Here is a 23983-nt window from a genome sequence, read left to right on the forward strand (position 1 = left end):
TTCCTGCATCTTGGTGTGTCCCGGTAAAGGTTTCCTTGAGTTTCGCGCAAAATTTAATGCAGACGCGTTGCTTCTCTAACTCTGCTATCTCGAAAGCCGCAACGTGCTACACAATGCAGCTCTGAACAATAGCTAACTGACATACAACAACGAACCTTCTGGCAGTTATACAACAAACACAGAGGTGTGCAGGGATGCCAGCCGCACTTCACTCTGACACACCATTGGCGCGCTTCAGTTGTGTAATTTACTTAATTTATTCGACGACCGGTTTCTGACCTTAAGGCTTCATCTTCAGGTGCCATCAATTAACTATGGGAACCTGAATTTGTCGCAGTCTGGCCGGTCAGTCGCGGGGGATCAGACCCACGTCAGACAAACGCATGGGACTCACGCGTAGGACCAGCAACCATAGCGGCCGCCTGGACAGCGCGACACGGAAGGCCAGCTGGACGATATGGTTGCTGGTCCTACGCGTGAGTCCCATGCGTTTGTGTATGAGAAATCGGTTGGAAACTTTCCTCGTGTCAGCACGTTGTAGGTGTCGCCAACCTTGCGTGAATGCTCTGAAAAGCTAATCATTTGCACATCACAGTATCTTCTCCCTGTCGGTTAAATTTCGCGTCTGTAGCACGTCATCTTCGTGGTGTAGAAATTTTAATAGCCAGTAGTGTAGATGGCAGGGCAGGAGAGTAGAGATGGCTCGGCACGTCGGATATTCGGTTGCAGGCAGGCACTCCGGATTAACGATTCAGCAGCCGCGTGCGGCGGAGGAGGGGTCGCCGGGAAGTATCCCCCACCGGCAGCTAGCTCCCTCTTTGTTTGTGGGCATCTTTTTTCCCCGAGACTAGGCGAGAAATGCGGCCCCTGTAAAGTAGTATGTGTTTGGGGGGGAGGGGGAGGGGGGAGGACAGTGCGTTATTGGCGAGGCGCGCACCGAGTGCTCGGGGGCCAGCTCCCAGTTTCACGTGTGTGAGCAGCCGGCCACCGCGGGGGAGGGATCGATGCCGCGCAGCCGACATCGCCGAGTACAGGACAGGGGGGCGGGGGTGGGACGCCACTGCGAGATTGGTCGTGGTGCGGCAGGGCCTGAGCGCAGCCCGGCGCGGCGCGGCGCGGCGCGCCAGGGGGAAGGAGCGTCGCCGAATTACTGGCCGGCCGGCCGGCGGTCCGCGTATCGACTCCCTGCGCAGTCGCCGCCGCCGCCGCCTCCAGCCGCCCCCACCACCACACCCCCTACCCACCGTGGACGGACCGGCTGCGGGCTCGCCCGCCGTGCGCCACCCGTGATTCATAACTAAAACGAACGAATTCCGAAGTATCTGCCGGCTTGACAGAAAATCCATAGGCCTTGTACGCAACTAGTATATAAAATCGAGCGATTTTTGTATCTAGACTGTGAGCGTGGGGTTGGGTTGATCTGATATTCTGTTATTCTGCGCAACGGATTAATCTGAGATGTACCCTTTACCCTGTGGCTCCTGCAAGATGCAATTTCCACCCCCACACTACTACAGAAGTCAGACAGGCGCTCCTAACGTTCTAAAGAGAAATGCCTGAAAAACTTTCAGCAATAAATATCTTCTGGAGTCGTCCGCTGTAAGGAAATGACAAAAAATTCATAAAATTTCTTACGTAACTAGTGGGATACTTGGGTACTGGAGTAGTGCTAGTTAGTGTAAGAAAAACATGAAACTAACGAAAATTATTATTTATTTTGCAAAAATTCTGAGAAATCACAATGGCACTTTTAGTTATGAATTGAACAAGTTATATCCTGGTTCTTTTCGGAATGTGAAGTTACCTCTCAAGGATAGGATTTGCTAATGAAATTTCTATACAAAGTTTAAGATGGTTGTTGACTTGGCAGAATGGCCGAGAGCCGCGCCTACTCAACTTGAATAATTATCTGTCAGAATGTCGCTAGGTACGGTCGAGGTTGTCACGTGTGAAATGCAGTGAAGTGTACTGTTGTGGGGGAAATCTGGGGCTCTCAATAGCTGTAGCGCACAATACTGTAAGCTGCGATGACTGCTGTCTGCGCCGCTCGCTGCTGACAAATAAGATAACTCTCGTTCTATCTGGATTGACCTTCGCCAATCAAACTCTCCCTACGCCTTGATGAAGTCAAGGATTCCTATTCGCCCATAGTCTAACTATTGGCTTGGTACACCAGTCAGATAACCAGTCCACTGCGATGCCACTTGAAAATTCGCTCGCAGGCGTTTAACTATAACTCTGTCCGTTCACACCGCACAATGAGTGTGTCGGCTAACGCAGTGAACAAAGCTTAATCGCAAGGATTCAATATAGAGAGTCGCACATCGATTCGCTCTCGACAGAGGTGCTCTCCCAGTGAAGTACTGAGGAGAGACTTGTTCCTCGCTCCAAGAGAGACAACGGAACAGCGCCTCTCCACGCCAGACGTGAAGGGGTATATCTTTTGGTCTCTTCCATTACTCCTTCAGCTCAAGGCGTCAGAAATATCGTCTGCCAATCAGCATTGCTCTTCTAAAACGGGAGAATGACGTTTCGTTTAAGGCGACCAATCCGGAAATCTGTAGTATTGGCGTTTGGCGTTTGCTGTCTCCCTGTGAAAATCTCTGACACTGCATGCTATATGTAAAGAATGCGTAGGTTGGACGTTCCCACACAATGTAGCGGAATTTGCTTTTAAGCCAAACACGGGGTCGTTCGCCCTTTCACTTGGGCACATGCTGTCTGCTCTATAGGCGGCCGAGGTTGACTTGTCCTCTGAAGAGACTGGCCTCTTGGTATGTGGTCTGCCTCTCTCAAACTAAAAGTTCCTGTGACCGTCGTGTCTGGAATGTATGTGTGTACACCAGCATCGAGTATTTCAATGCCGGTGTGCACTTGTTATTTGCATATTGTTTACATGATTTCATACAATATTGACTTTATCTTATCGAGCTCGGGTTCGAATGAAGCGTCCTGATGTGCGGAATATGATTGTGAGGGCGGAATATGTAAGCAACGAAGGTCAGGAGACCACGACGTCTTACAAGACCATTGGTTCCCAACATTTCTTAGACCACTAACCCTGAGCGCTATCAGACATTAGCTAATACCCCTGCCCTCCGCCCTCCCCCCTGACATCTGTTGTCCCCTCCCCCACATTACCTAAAGACTGTAGAATGAAAGACTTTTCTTGGAACATTATTATTTTTAAAATGATGAAAGTTGAATGATATTTAGTTTGTGTGTGTGTGTGGGTGTGGGTGGGTGTTTGTGTTAGAATGAATGACGAAGGAATTCGTGGTGTATCGCACATGCTACCCCTAAACTCCTTCTCAGATAAGAAAGCTAACTGTCCATTCTGAGGGTAAGCACTCGTTACAAAACGTACTTCCCTTGCATTACCCCTCTCTTTTGCGGCTCTTGCTTGACCTGCACGCTGCAACCCCATTTAAAATCGAACAGGTTCAGATGTGTGCACTGTACTTACTTTTTGTAAAGCACTTCATTGTTGCACTCCTTTTTCCGGAGTGGCAGAAATTGAAAGGCTTCAGACTGTTAATGCATTGTGTCTAATCACTCTAATAATAATAATAGTAGTCCGCAGCTCGTGGTCGTGCGGTAGCGCTCTCGCTTCCCACGCCCGGGTTCCCGGGTTCGATTCCCGGCGGGGTCAGGGATTTTCTCTGCCTCGTGATGACTGGGTGTTGTGTGCTGTCCTTAGGTTAGTTAGGTTTAAGTAGTTCTAAGTTCTAGGGGACTGATGACCATAGATGTTAAGTCCCATAGTGCTCAGAGCCAATAATAATAGTAATAACGCTGTGTGCGGCACTATAGTAGCCCTTACGTAGTTAGTGCTGTGTCGTCCTGTCAATTAATCTCCAAGAAGAATCCTAAGGAAATGCAATCCGAAAACAAGGTTACAGTACACTTGTTCGCCCACTGTTTGAATACTGCTCACCAGTGTGGGATCCGTACCAGATAGGGTTGATAGAAGAGATGGAGAAGATCCAGCGGAGAGCAGCGCGCTTCGTTGCAGGACCATTTAGTAATCGTGAAAGCGCTACGGACATGATAGATAAACTCCAGTGGAAGACTCTGCAGGAGAGATGCTCAGTAGCTCGGTACGGGCTTTTGTTCAAGTTTCGAGAAAATACCTTCACCGAGGAGTGAAGCAGTATATTGATCCCTCCTACGTATATGTCGCGAAGAGACCATGAGGATAAAATCAGAGAGATTAGAGCCCACACAGAGGCATACCGACAATCCTTCTTTCCACGAACAATACGAGACTGGAATAGAAAGAAGAACCGATAAAGGTACTCAAGGTACCCTCCGCTACCCGGCGTCAGGTGGCTTGCGGAGTATGAGTAGATGTAGATGAAGCGAGTAATGAAGCAATTTCTGGCCTACTGTAGGCACTATCTACAACTTGCAGAAGACATTTTCTTGAGATATTTAGCATTTGTTACATATACGTCTCACTTTCATCATCAGCGACGTACGGGACAAAGTACAATGTATGTGTGTAGTTGGTCAACTATATGTGGAAACTGTAACCTTCACCGCATTAATGCTACAAATCGAGAAAAAATAATTCTTGGTAACTTACATAATCAGTATTAGAATGTTACAACACTGTGATAATAGTAATGACATTTTAAAAATAATTTAGTTTCGTGACTGAAACAGAATGGAATCGTTTAGCTTTTACCCCTCAAGGTGTAATTACCTCCATGTTGGGAACCTCTGATCTAGATAGTGTCTATACACAATGGAGCAAATTTGTATATAGTCAATTGAGAGACATTTCTTGTCTATATACATGCTTTTCCAACAAAATCGTAGAACTTTTGATTTTCTTTTGAAATGAGAGACGTGAGACAATTTCTAAAAATACAATATGGCAGTGCCTGTGTTATCCTGAATTACGACGCAAAGCATGTCCATAGGAAAAGACACTCCGGCGACTACAGCCGTTATGAATACAGTAAATACTTTCGCAATTACGAATAAGGACAATCATGAGATTTAGATTGGAAGGACGACAATGAAAATTTCTGCCGGTCCGTGACTCGAACCCAGATTCCCCAGTTATGACGAACAGTCGCCTTATCTTTGTCCTTGTACGACTCAGGGCGCGATCCAACCTTCCATATGTCGCTAATCCGGTGTATGCAACCTGTACTCGTACGTCCATTATGTATATTCCCGTACAGGGCGGAGACATTTTGCTTGAAAGTCTCTTGACACTGGAATAAGCATAATGGACGTACAGGTTGTAGATGCTTGGTTGACGGAATATGGAAGTTTGGGTCTTCCCGTGAGTCAAACTTGCATAGTCTAAGGGACGCCGGCACGGTAGCTCACCGTGTTCGGTCAGAGGGTTAGCTACCCTTTGTAATAAAGAAAGTGAATGAACGGATCAACAAAGAACCTGAAAGGGTGTCATCGGACGTCCGCTCCGAACGACTTCAGCGAACAATATAGAACAAAATGAGATTAAAAACAAAAAACATAGGAGTAGAGCGACCGCTCGCAATAAATGAGGACTCCGGATTCGAGTCCCGTTCCGGCACAAATTTCCATTGGCATCCCATTCCACACCCTATGGTTGTCCATATTCACAACTGCGAATACGTTTATTGTAATTCCTACAAAATCTTGCGCTACTTTTCCTAGTGCGGACATGTCGATAGACATGGCCTCTATTTACTCTCTATGGGCGGAGGAAACACTTCGTCGAGTTTTTATTATTTTTGTTTTTCCTTGTTAGTAAACCTCACCAATATGTGACCAACGGAGAAAGTGTGGTGGCTGACTGAAGATTTTTGCGTGCCATCATATTTGTGGGAAGTTAATAGCTACCCAGCCGCGGTGGCCGAGCGGTTCTAAGCGCTTCAGTCCGGAACCGCGGGACTGCTGCGGTCGCAGGTTCGAATCCTGCCTCGGGCATGGATGTGTGTGATGTCCTTACGTTAGTTAGGTTTAAGTAGTTCTAAGTTCTAGGGGACTGATGACCTCAGATGGTAAGTCCCATAGTGCTCAGAGCCAGAGTTAATAATTCCGAATATAAAAGTACCAACAAAAAGAAACTGGTTATCGAAGAGCTGTCAAAAAATATTATGCCCTGCTAAACCTTCAGGACAGGTCAGGTAGTTTAAAATGTGAAAAGGGGCCAAAATAAACGGCTGTCAGTTACACTCGAACATACAACTTTATTTATTTGACCAAACATTAAAAGAGCCATGAAAAATTAAAAAAAAAACACAGCATTAATTTTTGGAACTTAATAACAGTCTCAATAGACCATACAATCTCATACCTTAAGGGCAAGACCACTTTAATTTAAAATCGGCTGAAAGCCAATAACTTAAGACTCAAACCAAAATCAGAATTTTTAAAAGGCAAAAGGCCTGCTCTTAAAACAGTTCTTTAATTATGGTGAAGGCCCAAACAATCTGACAGCTTAAGAGAAAAACAACTTTAGTTTAAAAATCGGCTGAAGGCCCATCACTTAAGACTCAAACCAAAATAAACGTTTAAAAGGCCAAAGGCTTTACCATGAAATAGTTCTTTAAATTAGGCTGAAGGCCCAAACAATCTTATGCCTTAAGGACAAAACAACTTTAATTTTAAAATCGGGTAGAAGCCATACAAATACAAAGGACAAGAACAAATAAGAAAAGGCAGTACACCCAACAGCGGTCAGAATTTTCCCAAGGGCAGCCTGGAATTCAAACACTAACTCTCGCTTAGGTGACACAAGCAGTCGGCCCAACTATTCTCGATCCGACGACAGCCCAACCGACAGACACTCAATGGACCCACTGAAAAGATAACTTCCGCTCCAACCGTCCAGCACACAACAGGAAGTTCAATGGAATAACGTAGAAAGTATTGGCGCCCACAACCAATTATCCATTGAGCTGTCAAACTACACACCGTGCTGGACAGCGACAATACGGTGAGGAAAATACACTGCCTGTATTTACGTCAACGGCCAGGGCAGGTAACCGGAACATTAACGACCACAAGGCAGACGATTCCCCTGGTGCACTTCAGTTCAAATAACCAAGTACAGTTGAACTCCACCGGAGGGTGACCAAAATTTGCCAACTTGAAAACACACGTTGTTGGCCGCGGGAATGTCCTAACAACCGGCAACGAAATCCAAACGACACAATGTGAACAGTCGTGACTTGCTGGTAGCTTAAGTCAAAACTCAACTTTAGTGTCCATGATCGGTGAGCCACGGACCTCGTAGCAATGGGAACAGCACCGCACACTCCCACCGTGCGTTGACGCCACGAGCGGTTCTAGGCGCTACAGTCTGGAACCGCGCGACCGCTACGGTCGCAGGTTCGAATCCTGCCCCGGACATGGATGTGTGTGATGTCCTTAGGTTAGTCATGTTAGTTAGGTTTAAGTAGTTCTAAGTTCTAGGGGACTGATGACCTCAGAAGTTTAGTTCCATAGTGCTCAGAGCCATTTGAACCATTTTCGTAGACGCCACCAGCGGCCCTGGCCAAACTACGCGCCACAAAGATTTCCTCGCTGCTCCACGCCAACCGACCAACTGGTCGCACACAGCACAGCCGGAAACTATAAGCACCAGGCCAAAGATAGTACAAAGTGCGAATATCGATACACACCGCTGCTGCCACTCGCGGAGAGAGAGGGTAACAGCATAATTGCGATAACTGCGGGAGACTAAACACCGAATAGCAACCAAGGTTTAATCCAATGCATAACATGAGCCAGCCACGGCTCAAGTATCAGCGAGTGCTATTCAAAAAAACATGCTTCTTCTACTTTCAAAGTCGAAAGTAAATTACAACCGAAATGAGGCCCATATGCAAACAGTACACGTCCCCACCAACGTCTCCTGTTTCTATTTATTTCACTATCCGTTATTATTAATGCACCAGCCAAGATCCCAACAAGGTTATTTAGCAAACATCGAGGAACTAGGCTTTCAAGTGTGTACACGAGACAAAGTATCTGGACTGTCTATATATATTTTCTAGCTACATGTTAATGGACCATTCCTCTACAATGTCTGCAGACAGTCGCACTGTTTTATATATGAGTGCGTACTTCCGTTACGAAGTTTTGCTCTTATGTTAACACTTTCACGCCTGTACGCCATATAGGCGCGCATGTATCGACCGTGTGGACGGCGCCCATATCAACATCTACATATATATTACACAACCACCGTACTGTGCTTGGCGGAGGGTACCCTGTACCACTTCTAGTCCTTTTTTTTCTGTTCCGCTTCCATATGTGGCTACCGAAAAACGACTGGTGTATGTCTCCGAGCCGTAATTAAGCGCATCTTATCTTTGATCCTTGTGCGCAATGTGTTAGCGACAGTAGGATCGTTCGGCAGATAGCTGTTCTCTAAATATTCTCATAGTGTTCAACGAAGAGAAAGTAGCCTTCCCTCCAGAGATTTCATTTGAGTTTTCCGCGGCATCTCTGTAATACGTTCGCATTGTTCGAACCTACCGGTAACAAATCTAGTACATCACCTCTGAAGATCCCAAATATTCGTGCAGTACTCAAGAACACGTCGCACTATTTTTCTACAGGCAAACTCCTTTACAGATGAAGCACACTTTCCCAGATTCTCCCAACAGCCCGAAGTCGGCCATTCGCCTTCCCTACCACAGTTTTCACATGTTTGTTCCATTTCATATCGCTTTGAAACGTTACGCCCAGATACAGTACTGGCCATTGAAATTGCTACACCACGAAGATGGCGTGCCACAGACGCGAAATTTAACTGACAGGAAGAAGATGCTGTGATATGCAAATGATTAGCTTTTCAGAGCATTCACACAAGGTTGGCGCCGGTGGCGACGCCTACAACGTGTTGACATGAGGAAAGTTTCCAACCGATTTCTCATACACAAACAGCAGATGACCGTCGTTGCCTGGTGAAATGTTCTTGTGATGATTGCGGTTTATCGTATCGCGACATTGCTGTTCGCGTTGGTCGAGATCCAATGACTGTTAGCAGAATATGGAATCAGTGGGTTCAGGAGGGTAATACGAAACGCCGTGCTGGATCCCAACGGCCTCGTATCACTAGCAGTCGAGATGACAGGCATCTTATCCGCATGGCTGTAACGGATCGTGCAGCAACGTCTCGATCCCTGAGTGAACAGGTGGGGACGTTTGCAAAACAACAACCATCTGCACGAACAGTTCGACGACGTTTGCAGCAGCATGGACTATCAGCTCGGAGACCATGGCTGCGGTTACCCTTGACGCTGCATCACAGACAGGAGCGCCTGCGATGGTGTACTCAACGACGAACCTGGGTGCACGAATGGCAAAACGTCATTTTTTTCGGATGAATCCGGGTTCTGTTTACAGCATCATGATGGTCACATCCGTGTTTGGCGTCATCGCTGTGAACGCACATTGGAAGCGTGTATTCGGAGTCGCCATACTGGCGTATCACCCGGCGTGATGGTATGGGGTGCCATTGGTGACACGTCTCGGTCACCTCTTGTTCGCACTGACGGCACTTTGAACAGTAGGCGTTACATTTCAGATGTGTTGCGACCCGTGGCTCTACCCTTCATTCGATACCTGCGAAACCCTACATTTCAGCAGGATAATGCACGACCGCACGTTGCAGACCCTGTACCCGCCTTTCTGGATACAGAAAATGTTCGACTGCTGCCCTGGCCAGCACATTCTCCAGATCTCTCACCAATTGAAAACGTCTGGTCAATGGTGGCCGAGCAACTGGCTCGTCCCAATACGCCAGTCACTACTCTTGATGAACTGTGGTATCGTGTTGAAGCTGCATGGGCAGCTGTACCTTACACGCCATCCAAGCTCTGTTTGACTCAATGCCCAGGCGTATCAAGGCCGTTATTACGGCCAGAGGTGGTTGTTGTGGGTACTGATTTCTCAGGATCTATGCACCCAAATTGCGTGAAAATGTAATCACGTGTCACTTCCAGTATAATATATTTTTCCAATGAATACCCGTTTATCATCTGCATTTCTTCTTGGTATAGCAATTTTAATGGCTAGTAGTGTATTTAAACGATGTGACTGTGTCAAGCACGACATCACTAATACCGTATCCGAACATTACGGGAATGTTTCTCCTACTCATCCGCATTAACTTACATTTTTCTACATTTAGAGGAACCTGTAATTCATCATGCCAACTAGAAATTTTGTCTAAATCATCTTGGTTCATCCTACAGTGACTGATTTTCGACACCCTCTCGTACACCACAGCATCATCAGCAAACAAAAGCAGACTGCTGCCCACCATGTCCACCAGATAATTTATGTACACTCAAAGTGATAGCGGTCCTACCACACTTACCTGGGACACTGCTGATGATATCCTAGTCTCTGATGAGCACAAGCTGTGAAGGACAACATAGTGGGTCCCCTCACCTCAGAAGTTTTCGAGCCATTCACATACTTGGGAACTTATTTCTTACGCTCGTTCCTTCGTTAACAGTCTGTCATGGAGTAACGTGTTAAATGCTTTTCGGAAATCTAGGAATATGGAGTATTTCTGTTGCCCTTCATCCATGGCTCGCAGGATCTCATGTGGGAAAAGGAAGATGAGTTTCGCACGAGCGATGGTTTCTAAATCGTGCTGATTCGCAGACATAGTCTTTTCGGTCTGTAGGAAATTTATTATATTCGAACTGAGAATGTGCTCATTGATTCTGCAGCAAACCGATATTAAGGATATTGATCTGTAATTTTGCGGATCCGTTCTTTTACTCTTGTTACATTCAGGAGTCACCTGCGTTTTTCTCCAGTCGATTGGTATAAGGTGCTACGCGACAGATCCGCTATGAGTGCTGGCTAAGTAACGCGCGAATGCCGTACAGTAAACTTTGTAAAATTGACTTGGGTTATCACCCCGTCAGGGCACAAGTTATCGATTCGCTGAAATGTGTTACTACTGTCAGCTGTAGGATAGCGGTAGCAGTTTTGTATGATAGATGCAGCAAGAGTCGATTTACAAGTGATTCTTTACTAAACATCTTGTACAAACATTAGAAGACACTAGCTATCGAAACTGTAATGAAGATCAAAAATGGACTACCAACGAGTTTCAAAACAAGGAAGCCAAAGCAAAATAAAATGGTTTTTATTCAGGAAGGGTCCTGTTCTGAAGATCAAAAGGCAAAATAAATGTGATGTATATTGCTTCTCCACAAAATATTAAGTAACCACCAAAGAGGTTTCTGTATGTACAAAACGAGATTTTATAAGAACATTGAAGCAAACATTATAATAATCTAATATGAGCAAGACTTGAGTACAGTGTGACAATCAGGCCTACATCTTTCGGACTTTGAAATAAAATTATGAAAGGTTGTGATGTGGTGGCCCTCAACTACGCACTCAGAGTTTAAATATTAAAAGTTTCGGCTGGTTTCGTTGTCTAGGGGCTGGGATACGTAGTTGCCGCATTACAGGCCCAATACTGCTGAGTCTACAGTATACGATAAGAATACTCACATGAATCGAATGGTCGAAGGTTTCTATCACTCGGCAATTGCGAATTATTAATGTATTCATAAATGAAAGATTGCAATTAAATAAAATCTGCAGGTACTATCTTAACGACATTAAATGGTGAGTACAATAGTAGAAGTACTTTTGACAATGCGGTATATTTCTGCAAAGCACTTATTGATGTCGATGGTCCAGCAATTAAATAAAATATAAGTTGAATAACAGGGAAACAATAGATTCCTACTTCACGTAATTAGTTATGAACAACAACATAGTTCGCGATATATTCAGTTCTGAACGCATACTACGTCTTCACTGCAGAAGGCACGGAAATCACACAAGAGCAGAGGTCGGTACTCCGAAATACACTCCTGGAAATTGAAATAAGAACACCGTGAATTCATTGTCCCAGGAAGGGGAAACTTTATTGACACATTCCTGGGGTCAGATACATCACATGATCACACTGACAGAACCACAGGCACATAGACACAGGCAACAGAGCATGCACAATGTCGGCACTAGTACAGTGTATATCCACCTTTCGCAGCAATGCAGGCTGCTATTCTCCCATGGAGACGATCGTAGAGATGCTGGATGTAGTCCTGTGGAACGGCTTGCCATGCAATTTCCACCTGGCGCCTCAGTTGGACCAGCGTTCGTGCTGGACGTGCAGACCGCGTGAGACGACGCTTCATCCAGTCCCAAACATGCTCAATGGGGGACAGATCCGGAGATCTTGCTGGCCAGGGTAGTTGACTTACACCTTCTAGAGCACGTTGGGTGGCACGGGATACATGCGGACGTGCATTGTCCTGTTGGAACAGCAAGTTCCCTTGCCGGTCTAGGAATGCTAGAACGATGGGTTCGATGACGGTTTGGATGTACCGTGCACTATTCAGTGTCCCCTCGACGATCACCAGTGGTGTACGGCCAGTGTAGGAGATCGCTCCCCACACCATGATGCCGGGTGTTGGCCCTGTGTGCCTCGGTCGTATGCAGTCCTGATTGTGGCGCTCACCTGCACGGCGCCAAACACGCATACGACCATCATTGGCACCAAGGCAGAAGCGACTCTCATCGCTGAAGACGACACGTCTCCATTCGTCCCTCCATTCACGCCTGTCGCGACACCACTGGAGGCGGGCTGCACGATGTTGGGGCGTGAGCGGAAGACGGCCTAACGGTGTGCGGGACCGTAGCCCAGCTTCATGGAGACGGTTGCAAATGGTCCTCGCCGATACCCCAGGAGCAACAGTGTCCCTAATTTGCTGGGAAGTGGCGGTGCGGTCCCCTACGGCACTGCGTAGGATCCTACGGTCTTGGCGTGCATCCATGCGTCGCTGCGGTCCGGTCCCAGGTCGACGAGCACGTGCACCTTCCGCCGACCACTGGCGACAACATCGATGTACTGTGGAGACCTCACGCCCCACGTGTTGAGCAATTCGGCGGTACGTCCACCCGGCCTCCCGCATGCCCACTATACGCCCTCGCTCAAAGTCCGTCAACTGCACATACGGTTCACGTCCACGCTGTCGCGGCATGCTACCAGTGTTAAAGACTGCGATGGAGCTCCGTATGCCACGGCAAAGTGGCTGACACTGACGGCGGCGGTGCACAAATGCTGCGCAGCTAGCGCCATTCGACGGCCAACACCGCGGTTCCTGGTGTGTCCGCTGTGCCGTGCGTGTGATCATTGCTTGTACAGCCCTCTCGCAGTGTCCGGAGCAAGTATGGTGGGTCTGACACATCGGTGTCAATGTGTTCTTTTTTCCATTTCCAGGAGTGTATTTCTATCCTCCGCGACCACGCGCAAACTGCTCCACTGTCCAAGTCTTCCCGCCGACTGTCCGTCCGTCACGTCCAGCACCTCCCGTGTCCTGTGCCGTACCCCCCAGAACTCCCCCGTGTTCTCTCCGGAAACGATGCTCCTCCCCATCCCCCACACGTCTCTCTTTGTAACGAGCGCTGTGATTGGCTAGAGCCTCCATGTCTCCAAGCCAACGTGCACTCACAAACATATTGAAACACATACGAAATACTGTATTCACGATAAAGGATGACAGCCAAAAACAGTTGCAGGATAAAAAATTATTAAAATTGTTGACCAAGGTTTCGGTACATATAAATATACCTTCATCACAAGTAAAAAATCCTGAACAGGATTCATTAGAAAAGCCTTAGCATCGGAAGTGAGAAACACAAAAGGTTAAGTAATAGTGAAATTACCAGAGTAATACAGGCATAAAATCTTTAGTTACTTACTAAAATTACATCATGCAATGGAGATTAATAAAACAATTGTGCCAAAGGCGTCGTCAATAATTAAGACATATTCTCCATTTGTACAACATGACTATGGGCACAGGGTCAAAGCGAACAGTTTAGCACCATTACTTCGCCTATGAACTATCGAGACAAGAGTGTGAAAGCACTAGGGCAGATGGTTTCGCCGAGAGAGGGCACTTATATGTGCCAGACACTCGCGCATATAAAATCCATGAATACATACATAAGCGCATAAAAAATTATTAAAAGTTGTGTTAATTCAAACTTTCTGTCTTAATAAATAAAACATATCAGACCACTTAAAAACATTTATGTAAGGTATATTTATATGTACCGAAACCTTGGTCAAGAATTTTAATAAATTTTTATCCTGCAACTGTTTTTGGCTGTCATCCTTTATCGTGAAGAATTTCAACAGTTGCTGTTGCAGCCATGTTTAAAATCTTGAAATATTGTATTTACATTTAAATAACTTGAAATTAAATAAATATTCCTACGCCTGGAGCATAAACATGCTCTAACACACATTGTTGAATATATAAACAAATTAAATAAACATATATAAAAGGAATAGCAACAAAAGGTAGGCCAGTAGCCTAATGTCTCTGTGATTTCTAAGACACAGTAAATATTTAACCAATTTCTTCATGAATAGTATATAACGGAAATAAACAAAGACATAGATGAACAAATATATTTATAAGCATGCTGCTACCGTTTCTTCGTGTAACTGTGGAGTACTTATGGCCCGACGTGATCGACAGTAATCGGCCACCTTGACCTCCAATAACTCGTGTACTATTTAAGTTACATACCTGTAATTCATACCAATCTAGGTTTACACTAATAGCTTTCTAAAGACATGCAGATCGACGAAATCGGATGAACTGTTCAGATTTAGGAAATTCGTTGCTGGGTGTTACTTGTGTAATTTATGGTCAGATACTAAACTTTAAACTAATAAATACACTCCTGGAAATGGAAAAAAGAACACATTGACACCGGTGTGTCAGACCCACCATACTTGCTCCGGACACTGCGAGAGGGTTGTACAAGCAATGATCACACGCACGGCACAGCGGACACACCAGGAACCGCGGTGTTGGCCGTCGAATGGCGCTAGCTGCGCAGCATTTGTGCACCGCCGCCGTCAGTGTCAGCCACTTTGCCGTGGCATACGGAGCTCCATCGCAGTCTTTAACACTGGTAGCATGCCGCGACAGCGTGGACGTGAACCGTATGTGCAGTTGACGGACTTTGAGCGAGGGCGTATAGTGGGCATGCGGGAGGCCGGGTGGACGACCGCCAAATTGCTCAACACGTGGGGCGTGAGGTCTCCACAGTACATCGATGTTGTCGCCAGTGGTCGGCGGAAGGTGCACGTGCCCGTCGACCTGGGACCGGACCGCAGCGACGCACGGATGCACGCCAAGACCGTAGGATCCTACGCAGTGCCGTAGGGGACCGCACCGCCACTTCCCAGCAAATTAGGGACACTGTTGCTCCTGGGGTATCGGCGGGGACCATTCGCAACCGTCTCCATGAAGCTGGGCTACGGTCCCGCACACCGTTAGGCCGTCTTCCGCTCACGTCCCAACATCGTGCAGCCCGCTTCTAGTGGTGTCGCGACAGGCGTGAATGGAGGGACGAATGGAGACGTGTCGTCTTCAGCGATGAGAGTCGCTTCTGCCTTGGTGCCAATGATGGTCGTATGCGTGTTTGGCGCCGTGCAGGTGAGCGCCACAATCAGGACTGCATACGACCGAGGCACACAGGGCCAACACCCGGCATCATGGTGTGGGGAGCGATCTCCTACACTGGCCGTACACCACTGGTGATCGTCGAGGGGACACTGAATAGTGCACGGTACATCCAAACCGTCATCGAACCCATCGTTCTACCATTCCTAGACCGGCAAGGGAACTTGCTGTTCCAATAGGACAATGCACGTCCGCATGTATCCCGTGCCACCCAACGTGCTCTAGAAGGTGTAAGTCAACTACCCTGGCCAGCAAGATCTCCGGATCTGTCCCCCATTGAGCATGTTTGGGACTGGATGAAGCGTCGTCTCACGCGGTCTGCACGTCCAGCACGAACGCAGGTCCAACTGAGGCGCCAGGTGGAAATGGCGTGGCAAGCCGTTCCACAGGACTACATCCAGCATCTCTACGATCGTCTCCATGGGAGAATAGCAGCCTGCATTGCTGCGAAAGGTGGATATACACTGTACTAGTGCCGACATTGTGCATGCTCTGTTGCCTGTGTCTATGTGCCTGTGGTTCTGTCAGTGTGATCATGTGATGTATCTGACCCCAGGAATGTGTCAATAAAGTTTCCCCTTCCTGGGACAATGAATTCACGGTGTTCTTATTTCAATTTCCAGGAGTGTATATTGAAAATCTGATTACACCATCAGAATCATCGTGCAGATAATGGTAATGTACATGTTTCTTTTTGAGGTATCACAATTCATCTGGCTACTATTAATTTCTATACGAACTGTGAAATGTCTGCCATTAAGGTTTCACAAAGCCCTCCATCTTTGGCACTCCCAGCGTGTCTCCTACATCGACACAGCGTCACAATGGAATTCCCGGCCCCGTGGCTGGACCACGCGCTGGGGCTACCCACCCCCCTCTCGTCCGGCTAACGTTCGCCACCACGTGTTTTTCTGCTGGGCCCCGGTTGGCCGAACGGCCCGTGCAGCCACGCCAACTCCGAATTTAGAGCATTTTCAGGACGCCACAAGTCGCCCATTATCTTACAATTTAAGTAGTAAGTGGGCACATTCAGCGCACTAGGAGATAATTTAATGATCAAACCCACCCACGCACAAAAATAAAATATAAAAAATTAAATCAATTAAAATTTACTCACACAATAAACTCCAGATCATGAAATTCGTTATCATTATTTTTAGTTCTCTTCATTCCTTTATACTTTAGCTTAATATTACCATCTTCAACAAATTGAAAGTCCCAGTTAGTTATTATTTTATTAAACCTGTCTGGTAAAATAATTTTAAATTTATTATGAAGTTCAATACAGTTTTTCTCTCCATATGTAGTTTTTAAATATTCACACCCTGTAATGTAATACAATTCATTTAGTCCTAGCTCACTAATCTTTTTAAACAAATTAGAATTGCTTGCATTATTAAGCTTCCTCGGTAGGGTTTCCATTTATATCACTCTAAGCGCCAAGCCCGTAAAATTTACGGGCCTGGGATCGCGCGAAAATCACCAAGCCCGTAAAATTTACGGGCCGCTACATTTAATTTCATTCAAAACACTGCAACGTTATTTCTACGGGTTTGGCCAGCGCTATACGTTTTTCAGATGTTTATTAACAAAATGCGTCCATAGATGTCACGGCAGCGCTGTAATTCATGTTAAAACTTATCTTTGCGTTCTCAGTCTGTATATCATTCAGTTGTTTGTCATCATGTTTCGGCGCGGTTTATCAGACGCAGAAATTGCGGATTTGATCAATCATAGCGACACTCTGGATAATGTAGAGAGTGATTCAGACGATTCTGAATGCAATGGTGTGTTTGAAGGTACGTATTTCCGAATTTTCCACGTAATTGTGCAGTACGCACATATCTGTTGAACATGTGTAAACGATGTATGTAGTTACACATAATGTGATATTCTTTTTAGAAGACGAGATTGATGACAGTTTGTCTTCAGATGAAGACGAGAATGATGTTGAAGGTGTTGCTTCAAATCCAGCAGCTGTGCCGTATCCGAAAGACAGTGAGTGGACTGCAGTTGACACCTACCGACCTCTGCCTGTCAACACGACACCCAGGCAGATACTAGTGGATATTGATGAGTCGAGTTCTGTACTGGATTGCAGTAAAGTGTTCCTTACTGACAGTGACGTAAATGAACTCAAGAGACAGACAAATTTGTATGCATCACAGACAATACAGAAGAAAAGAAGAGGAAATAATCTGAAGCCCCATTCAGTTTTGAGTTCGTGGAAGCCAGTGACTATAAGTGAGATGAGGCGTTTCTTGGGTATTATTTTCCACATGTGTGTTTCGAAAAAGCCAAAAATTGCGGACCATTGGAGCACTAATCCTGTTCTTAGTTGTAACTTTTGTCCCCATGTCATGAGCCGTTTGCGTTTCACTCAGATACTGTCATGCTTGCATCTTGTTGACAATTCAAATCAGAAAAAACCAGGCGAAGATGGATTTCATCCACTTTACAAAGTTTTGCCATATTATAATAATTTGAAGGAGCGATGTATCCAGGCATATCGTCCCTCAGAAAAAGTGACAATTGATGAAGGAATTTGCCCATTTCGAGGTCGTGTGAGTTTCCGTGTTTACATGCAAAATAAGCCTCATAAGTATGGACTGAAAGTATATGCTGTTGCTGAAGCCAGTAGTGGCTATGTTGTAAATTTTGAAGTTTATGCTGGTAAGCATATTGTTGACAATTCTTCGTCTGCGGTTATTTTGCGATTGTTGTCTGACAGCAGCTTGCTGAACAAAGGCCACACTGTGTATTTAGATCGATTTTATTCCAGTCCAGAGCTATTTCAGCAACTGGCAGAGAAAGGCACTGGAGCTGTTGGTACTGTGAACAAATCCAGGAAAGGATTGCCTAAAGATTTAGTATCTGCTAAGCTGAAAAAGGGCGAAATGTCTTTTCGGCGTAAAGATAATGTATTGGCAATGAAGTGGAAAGATAAGAGAGATGTGTATACATTGTCTACAAGGCATCAAGCAACATTTGGTACGCATACTAAGAGAAATGGGTCTGTAGTATTGAAACCACTTCAGGTACTTGATTACAACCTCAATAAAATTGGAGTGGATATTGGAGACCAACGCCTGCAGTACAATCCGTTCCAGCACAGAACTGTGAAATGGTGGCGAAAATTATATTTCCATTTGCTGCTTATGGGAGTATCAAATGCATTTTGGCTGTACAATGCAGTGCACAGGAAGAAAATTACAATAACAGACTTTATAACAGTGCTTGCAGTTCAGCTTGTTGAAGACGACACACTTGAATTCATTCCAAGAAATGAAGGAACTGTAGGTCGGCTAACAAAGAGACATTTTTTGCAGCACATACCTGCAACTACTAAGAAGTATGCTGCTCGTGTGTGTCACGTGTGCAGTTCCAGGAGCAAGAAACAGAGTGGCAAGGCTTCTCGCAAAGAGACACGATACGAATGTGAACAGTGTGGCGTTGCACTCTGCCTGGAACCTTGCTTTAAAATTTTCCACACTAAAAAACAATATGATTCTGTGTGAAATTTATATGTAATACTGTATACTATCAGAAACATGTAATGTAGTGCCACAATTTTGGTTAAAAATAAATCACAATTGTATTCCCTTATTCGTATGACTTTTTCTAAATTCTTAAAACATCTAAGTGATTTCTATAACTGTACCTTAAAGCTGTGCATTGTAAAGTAGTTTCTTTCACTCAGAATTAAAGTAGAAATGTGCAGCTTCAAGATGGTACCAAATTTGCCACAATCCAAACAGTAGATTTGATGCAGTAATTTTTTTAATATTGGTAAAATTGCCCGGTTTCTAGGGACGGGTGCATAAAATAGGCCTGGTACAGAGAGTGATATACTGTAGAAGAAAATTTAATAATATTAAAATTTTCACTCAATATAAATATGACTAATGTGTGGGATGAATTTAAACTTGACATTTTTGTTGATAGGAATAATAAACCAAGAGAGACGCAAGTTCAATGTAATATTTGCAAAGAATATTTTAAACCATTTTTAATTATAGAACATTTGAGAAGTGAGGACCATACAGAAAGTATTAATATAGTACAGGAAATTTATGAAGAATACGAAATGGGATTTAATAGTTATGATGAAACTGACATAGAAATATGAGAGGGAATAGAAAACTCAGATTCACTCTTTTTATGACTGTGAAAAAAATAGCGGATTATCGTAATTTTCTAGAACTACTCTTTTATCACACTGAAATCAGAATTCTTTCTTATCTTGTTTATGAACTAGATTTTTAGTATCAACATCTCTAGTGATTTGAGTGTCTATATCTACATCTACATGATTACTCCTCTATTCACAATAAAGTGCCTGGCAGAACGTTCAAGCTGTCTCTCTACCATTCCACTCTCGAACGGCGCGCGGGAAAAACGAGCACTTAAATTTTTCTGTGTGAGCTCTGATTTCTCTGATTTTATCATGATGATCATTTCTTCCTATGTAAGTGGGTGCCAACAGAATGTTTTCGCGATCAGAGGAGAAAACTGGTGATTAAAATTTCATGAGAAGATCCTGTCACAAAGAAAAACGCCTTTGTTTTAATGATTGGTATCATGTCTGTGGCACTATCTCCCCTATTTCGCGATAATACAAAACGAACCGCCTTTCTTTGTACTTTTTCGATGTCATACGTCAGTCCCACCTGATGAGGATCCCACACCTCACAGCAATACTCCAGAACCGGGCGAACAAGCGTGGTGTAATCAGTCTCTTTGGTAGACCAGTTGCACATTCTAAGTGTTCTGCCAATGAATCGCAGTCTTTGGTTTGCTCTGCCCACAACATTATATATGTGATTGTTCCAATTTAGGTTATTTGTAATTGTAATCACTAAGTATTTAGTTGCAATTACAACCTTCAGATTTGTGTGACTTACCGCTTAATCGAAATTTAGCTGATTTCTTTTAGTACTCATGCGAATAACTTCACACTTTTCCTTCTTCAGGGTCAATTGCCACTTTTCGCACTATACAGATATCTTATCTAAATCATTTGGCAATTCGTTTTGGTCATCTGATGACTTTACAAGGCGGTAAATGACTGCATCATCTGCAAACAATCTAAGACGGCTACTCAGATTGTCTCCTGTGTCATTAATATAGATCGGGAACAACAGATGGCCTATAACACTACCTTACGGAACGCCGGATATTAGTTCTGTTTTACTCTATGACTTCCCGTCTATTACTATGAACTGTGACCTTTCTGACAGGAAATCACGAATCCAGTCGCACAACTGAGGTGATATTACATAGGCACGCAGTTTGGTTAGAAGAAGCTTGTGAGGAACGGTGTCGAAAGCCTTCTGGGGATCTGAAAATATGGAATCAATTTGATATCCCCTGTTGACAGCACTCATTAATTCATAAGTATAAAGAACTACTTGTGTTTCACAAGGAGCATATCTTCTGCATCCGTGTCAATAAATCGTTTTCTTCGAGGTACTTCATAATGTTCGAATACAGTATATGTTCCAAAACCCTACTGCAAATCGGTGTTAGTGATATAGGCCTGTAATTCAACGGGTTATTCCTATTTCCCTTTTTGGGTATTAGTGTGACTTGAGCAATTTTCCAGTCTTTAGGTATGGATCTTTCTGTAAGCGAGCGGTTGTTTATAATTGCTAAATGTTGAGCTATTGTATCAGCATACTCTGAAAGGAACCTGACTGGTATACTATCTGCACCAGAAGCCTTGCATTTATTAAGTGATTTAAGCTGCTTTGTGACACCGAGGATATCTACTTCTATGTTCCTCATCTTGGCAGTTGTTCTTGATTGGAATTCAGGAATATTTACTCCGTCTTCTTTGGTGAAGGAGTTTCAGAGAACTGGGTTTAATAATTCTGCTTCAGTAGCACTGTCTTCAGTGACTTTGCCGCTGTTATCGTGCAGTGAAGGTATTGATTTTGTCTTGCCACTGGTATGATTTCTGTATGACCAGAATTTCTTTGGGTTTTCTGTCAAATTTTGAGACAGAGTTTCGTTGTGGAAATTATTGAAAACATCTCGCATTGAAGTACGCGCTATATTTCTAACTTTGCAAAATTTTGCCAATTTTGGAGATTTTGCATTATTTAAAATTTGGCATGCTTGTTTTGTTGCTTCTGCAACAGCGATCTGAGACGTTTTGTATAGTATGGGAGATCAATACCATCACTTATTAATTCATTAATGTTTCTCTCAATTCCCGCCAATACTATATCTTTGAAATCATTCCACAGCTTTTCTACGCTTACGTGATCAGATCGGAAGCAGTCAAGACTGTCTCTTAAAAAGGCATTAAGAGCATTTTTATCAGATTTTTAAAATAGATATACTTTGCGTTTCTTTTTGATGGTTGTAGGTGTTACAGCATTCAGCCTAGCAGCAACTGCCTTGTGATCGCTAATCCCTGTATTCGTCACAATACTCACTATTTGTCCAGGATTATTTGTTGTTAAGAGAGCAGTATGCTTTCGCAACCAGTTACACTTCGAGTGGGTTCAGGAACTAATTGTTCAAAATAATTTTCTGGGAAAGCATTCAGTACAATTCCGGATGAAGTTTTATGCCTGCCACCGGCTGTCTTGTATAATTTTTCCAGCATATTGAGGGTAGATTGAAGTCACCACCAACTATAACTATATGAATGGGGTACCTATTTGAAATGAGACTAAAGTTTTCTTTGAACTGTTCAGCAACTATATCTTCTGAGGGGGTTTGTAAAACCATCCAGTTAGTAGTTTAGTGCGATTGTCAAGTATAATCTCTAGCCATACTATTTTGCAGGAACCATCTACTTCAATTTCACTCCAAGGCAAACTACTTCTGACTGTATTCTGATTGTATCTTTTCCTTTACTTCACTATTGATTAATCTTATCATAGATTTGCCATTCAGATTTTGAGTATTCTTATAATTGAATGTGAATCCCTTTACTTTCATCTCTGTTTTTTATAATTTTTCTCATAATAGTAACTTTTTGCGCCAGTTGAGGCCCAATCTGTAATCCAGATATTTCCTAATTCATCAGTCCTGTCACCTAACATACAACCTGTTTCCACAGTATTTACACCATTATCAATATATACTATACTGTCTGTATCAAAATATATAACAGATTCTCCTAGTTTGTCTAATTTATCATACAACCTTAGCCTTGCATTGGATGTAGTGACTGCAGCTACAAAAATATTTGTAGCTGTATTATTTTCTACATAATAATTTTACTTCATCCAAACCATATTGCAATTAAGAAAAATTATATCCATATTATGTAAATCACCATCCAATAGTATCTCATATAATTGTTATAAATGAGTTACATATTCTGTCTGTCTAATATCGGTAAAAAAATCACATCTCTTTGCTTTCAGTTACTCAGTTTCAACTACTTTTTATTTTTCTATTTTAACCTTTATTAAATCCTAGATACTTTTTACAAATGCAATGTTTTTTTATCTCTATAAATGGATGCTGAAAATAAAATGTGTGCTACAAATAAAAAGAAATATTCTATAATGGAACTACTTGGAAATAAAACAAAACAAAGAACTGAGAGATTTGGCTTATAGTTAGTTACAGGAAATTTAAATAACAATAATATTATGATGAATGTAGGACATATTATATACACAAATGGAGAAGAAGAATTAGAACAATTTAAACCAATTACAGAATCATTCTGTGATAATATTATGGTGGTTAAAATTACAGATTTAATACGTTGTCCAAGAGATGCAGGCAAAAAACAATTTTCAGTTAAGAAGTAAATATGTTGATCATGTAATAGTTTCTTGCAAGGACTATTTTCTACATTTTGTTCTACAAAACATGTTGTTAAACTAAGTTACCTCTTCTTTTAGATTTGAATACAACAACATGTAAAGGACCTAAACAAGTTATTAATGTAGACATGGATTTAATAAGAAGTAAATATAGAAATCCAGTCACTATTCCTTACAAGATAGAATTAGCAGATGCCAAGATTGATACAGTATTAAAAGAATTACCATATGCAAGAACTTAAAAAGGAACTCTATTATTTATTGGATTTAGACATAGCACATGATTTTGCAGGAATTTTTAACAAAGAAGAATTTGCAAATACTTAATAAATAATTTTAATTTTCAAATGCAAGGAGGATATAAAGAAGATTGTAATGTAATAGTTAATACTAATTCTGTTGGAAAAGACTGCTTAACATGGATTAATTCTAATTTTAGAGTGAAAATCTACAATCAAGTTGTTTTCCAAATAACAAGTCCAGTAGTAAATAAAAACTTAGGTAACTATATTACAGATTTTTAAACTACCCAGATAAAAGACTCAAAGAACATTTTCTTCTAAATCAGCTAAAGAAAAACGGAATTACAAGGCTGGAAGCAACAATTTAAAATAACATTAATCCAGATTTCCAAAGAGAACT

At 43.4% G+C, this 23983-nt stretch overlaps 1 protein-coding gene across 1 annotated transcript; it reads left to right on the forward strand.

The window, feature by feature from the left end:
* The first annotated feature begins 1004 nt into the window (after positions 1 to 1004).
* Positions 1005 to 19063, forward strand: LOC124616208 (piggyBac transposable element-derived protein 4-like). Its single transcript, XM_047144511.1, has 2 exons — positions 1005 to 1275; positions 17448 to 19063. Exons 1-2 carry the CDS (start codon positions 1005 to 1007, stop codon positions 19061 to 19063), a joined length of 1887 nt encoding a protein of 628 aa, XP_047000467.1.
* Positions 19064 to 23983: the final 4920 nt, after the last annotated feature.

The sequence above is a fragment of the Schistocerca americana genome, chromosome 5 (genome assembly GCF_021461395.2).
Source record: "Schistocerca americana isolate TAMUIC-IGC-003095 chromosome 5, iqSchAmer2.1, whole genome shotgun sequence".
In the NCBI taxonomy this organism is placed as follows: domain Eukaryota; kingdom Metazoa; phylum Arthropoda; class Insecta; order Orthoptera; family Acrididae; genus Schistocerca; species Schistocerca americana.

What these genes read in the sequence shown, in the direction of transcription:
- LOC124616208 (XM_047144511.1), top strand. Translation starts at nt 1,005, where the DNA reads ATGCCGCGCAGCCGACATCGCCGAGTACAGGACAGGGGGGCGGGGGTG. An exon ending in CGGCTGCGGGCTCGCCCGCC is followed by an intron (nt 1,276 to 17,447) that starts GTGCGCCACCCG and finishes TATTCTTTTTAG; the next exon opens with AAGACGAGATTGATGACAGT.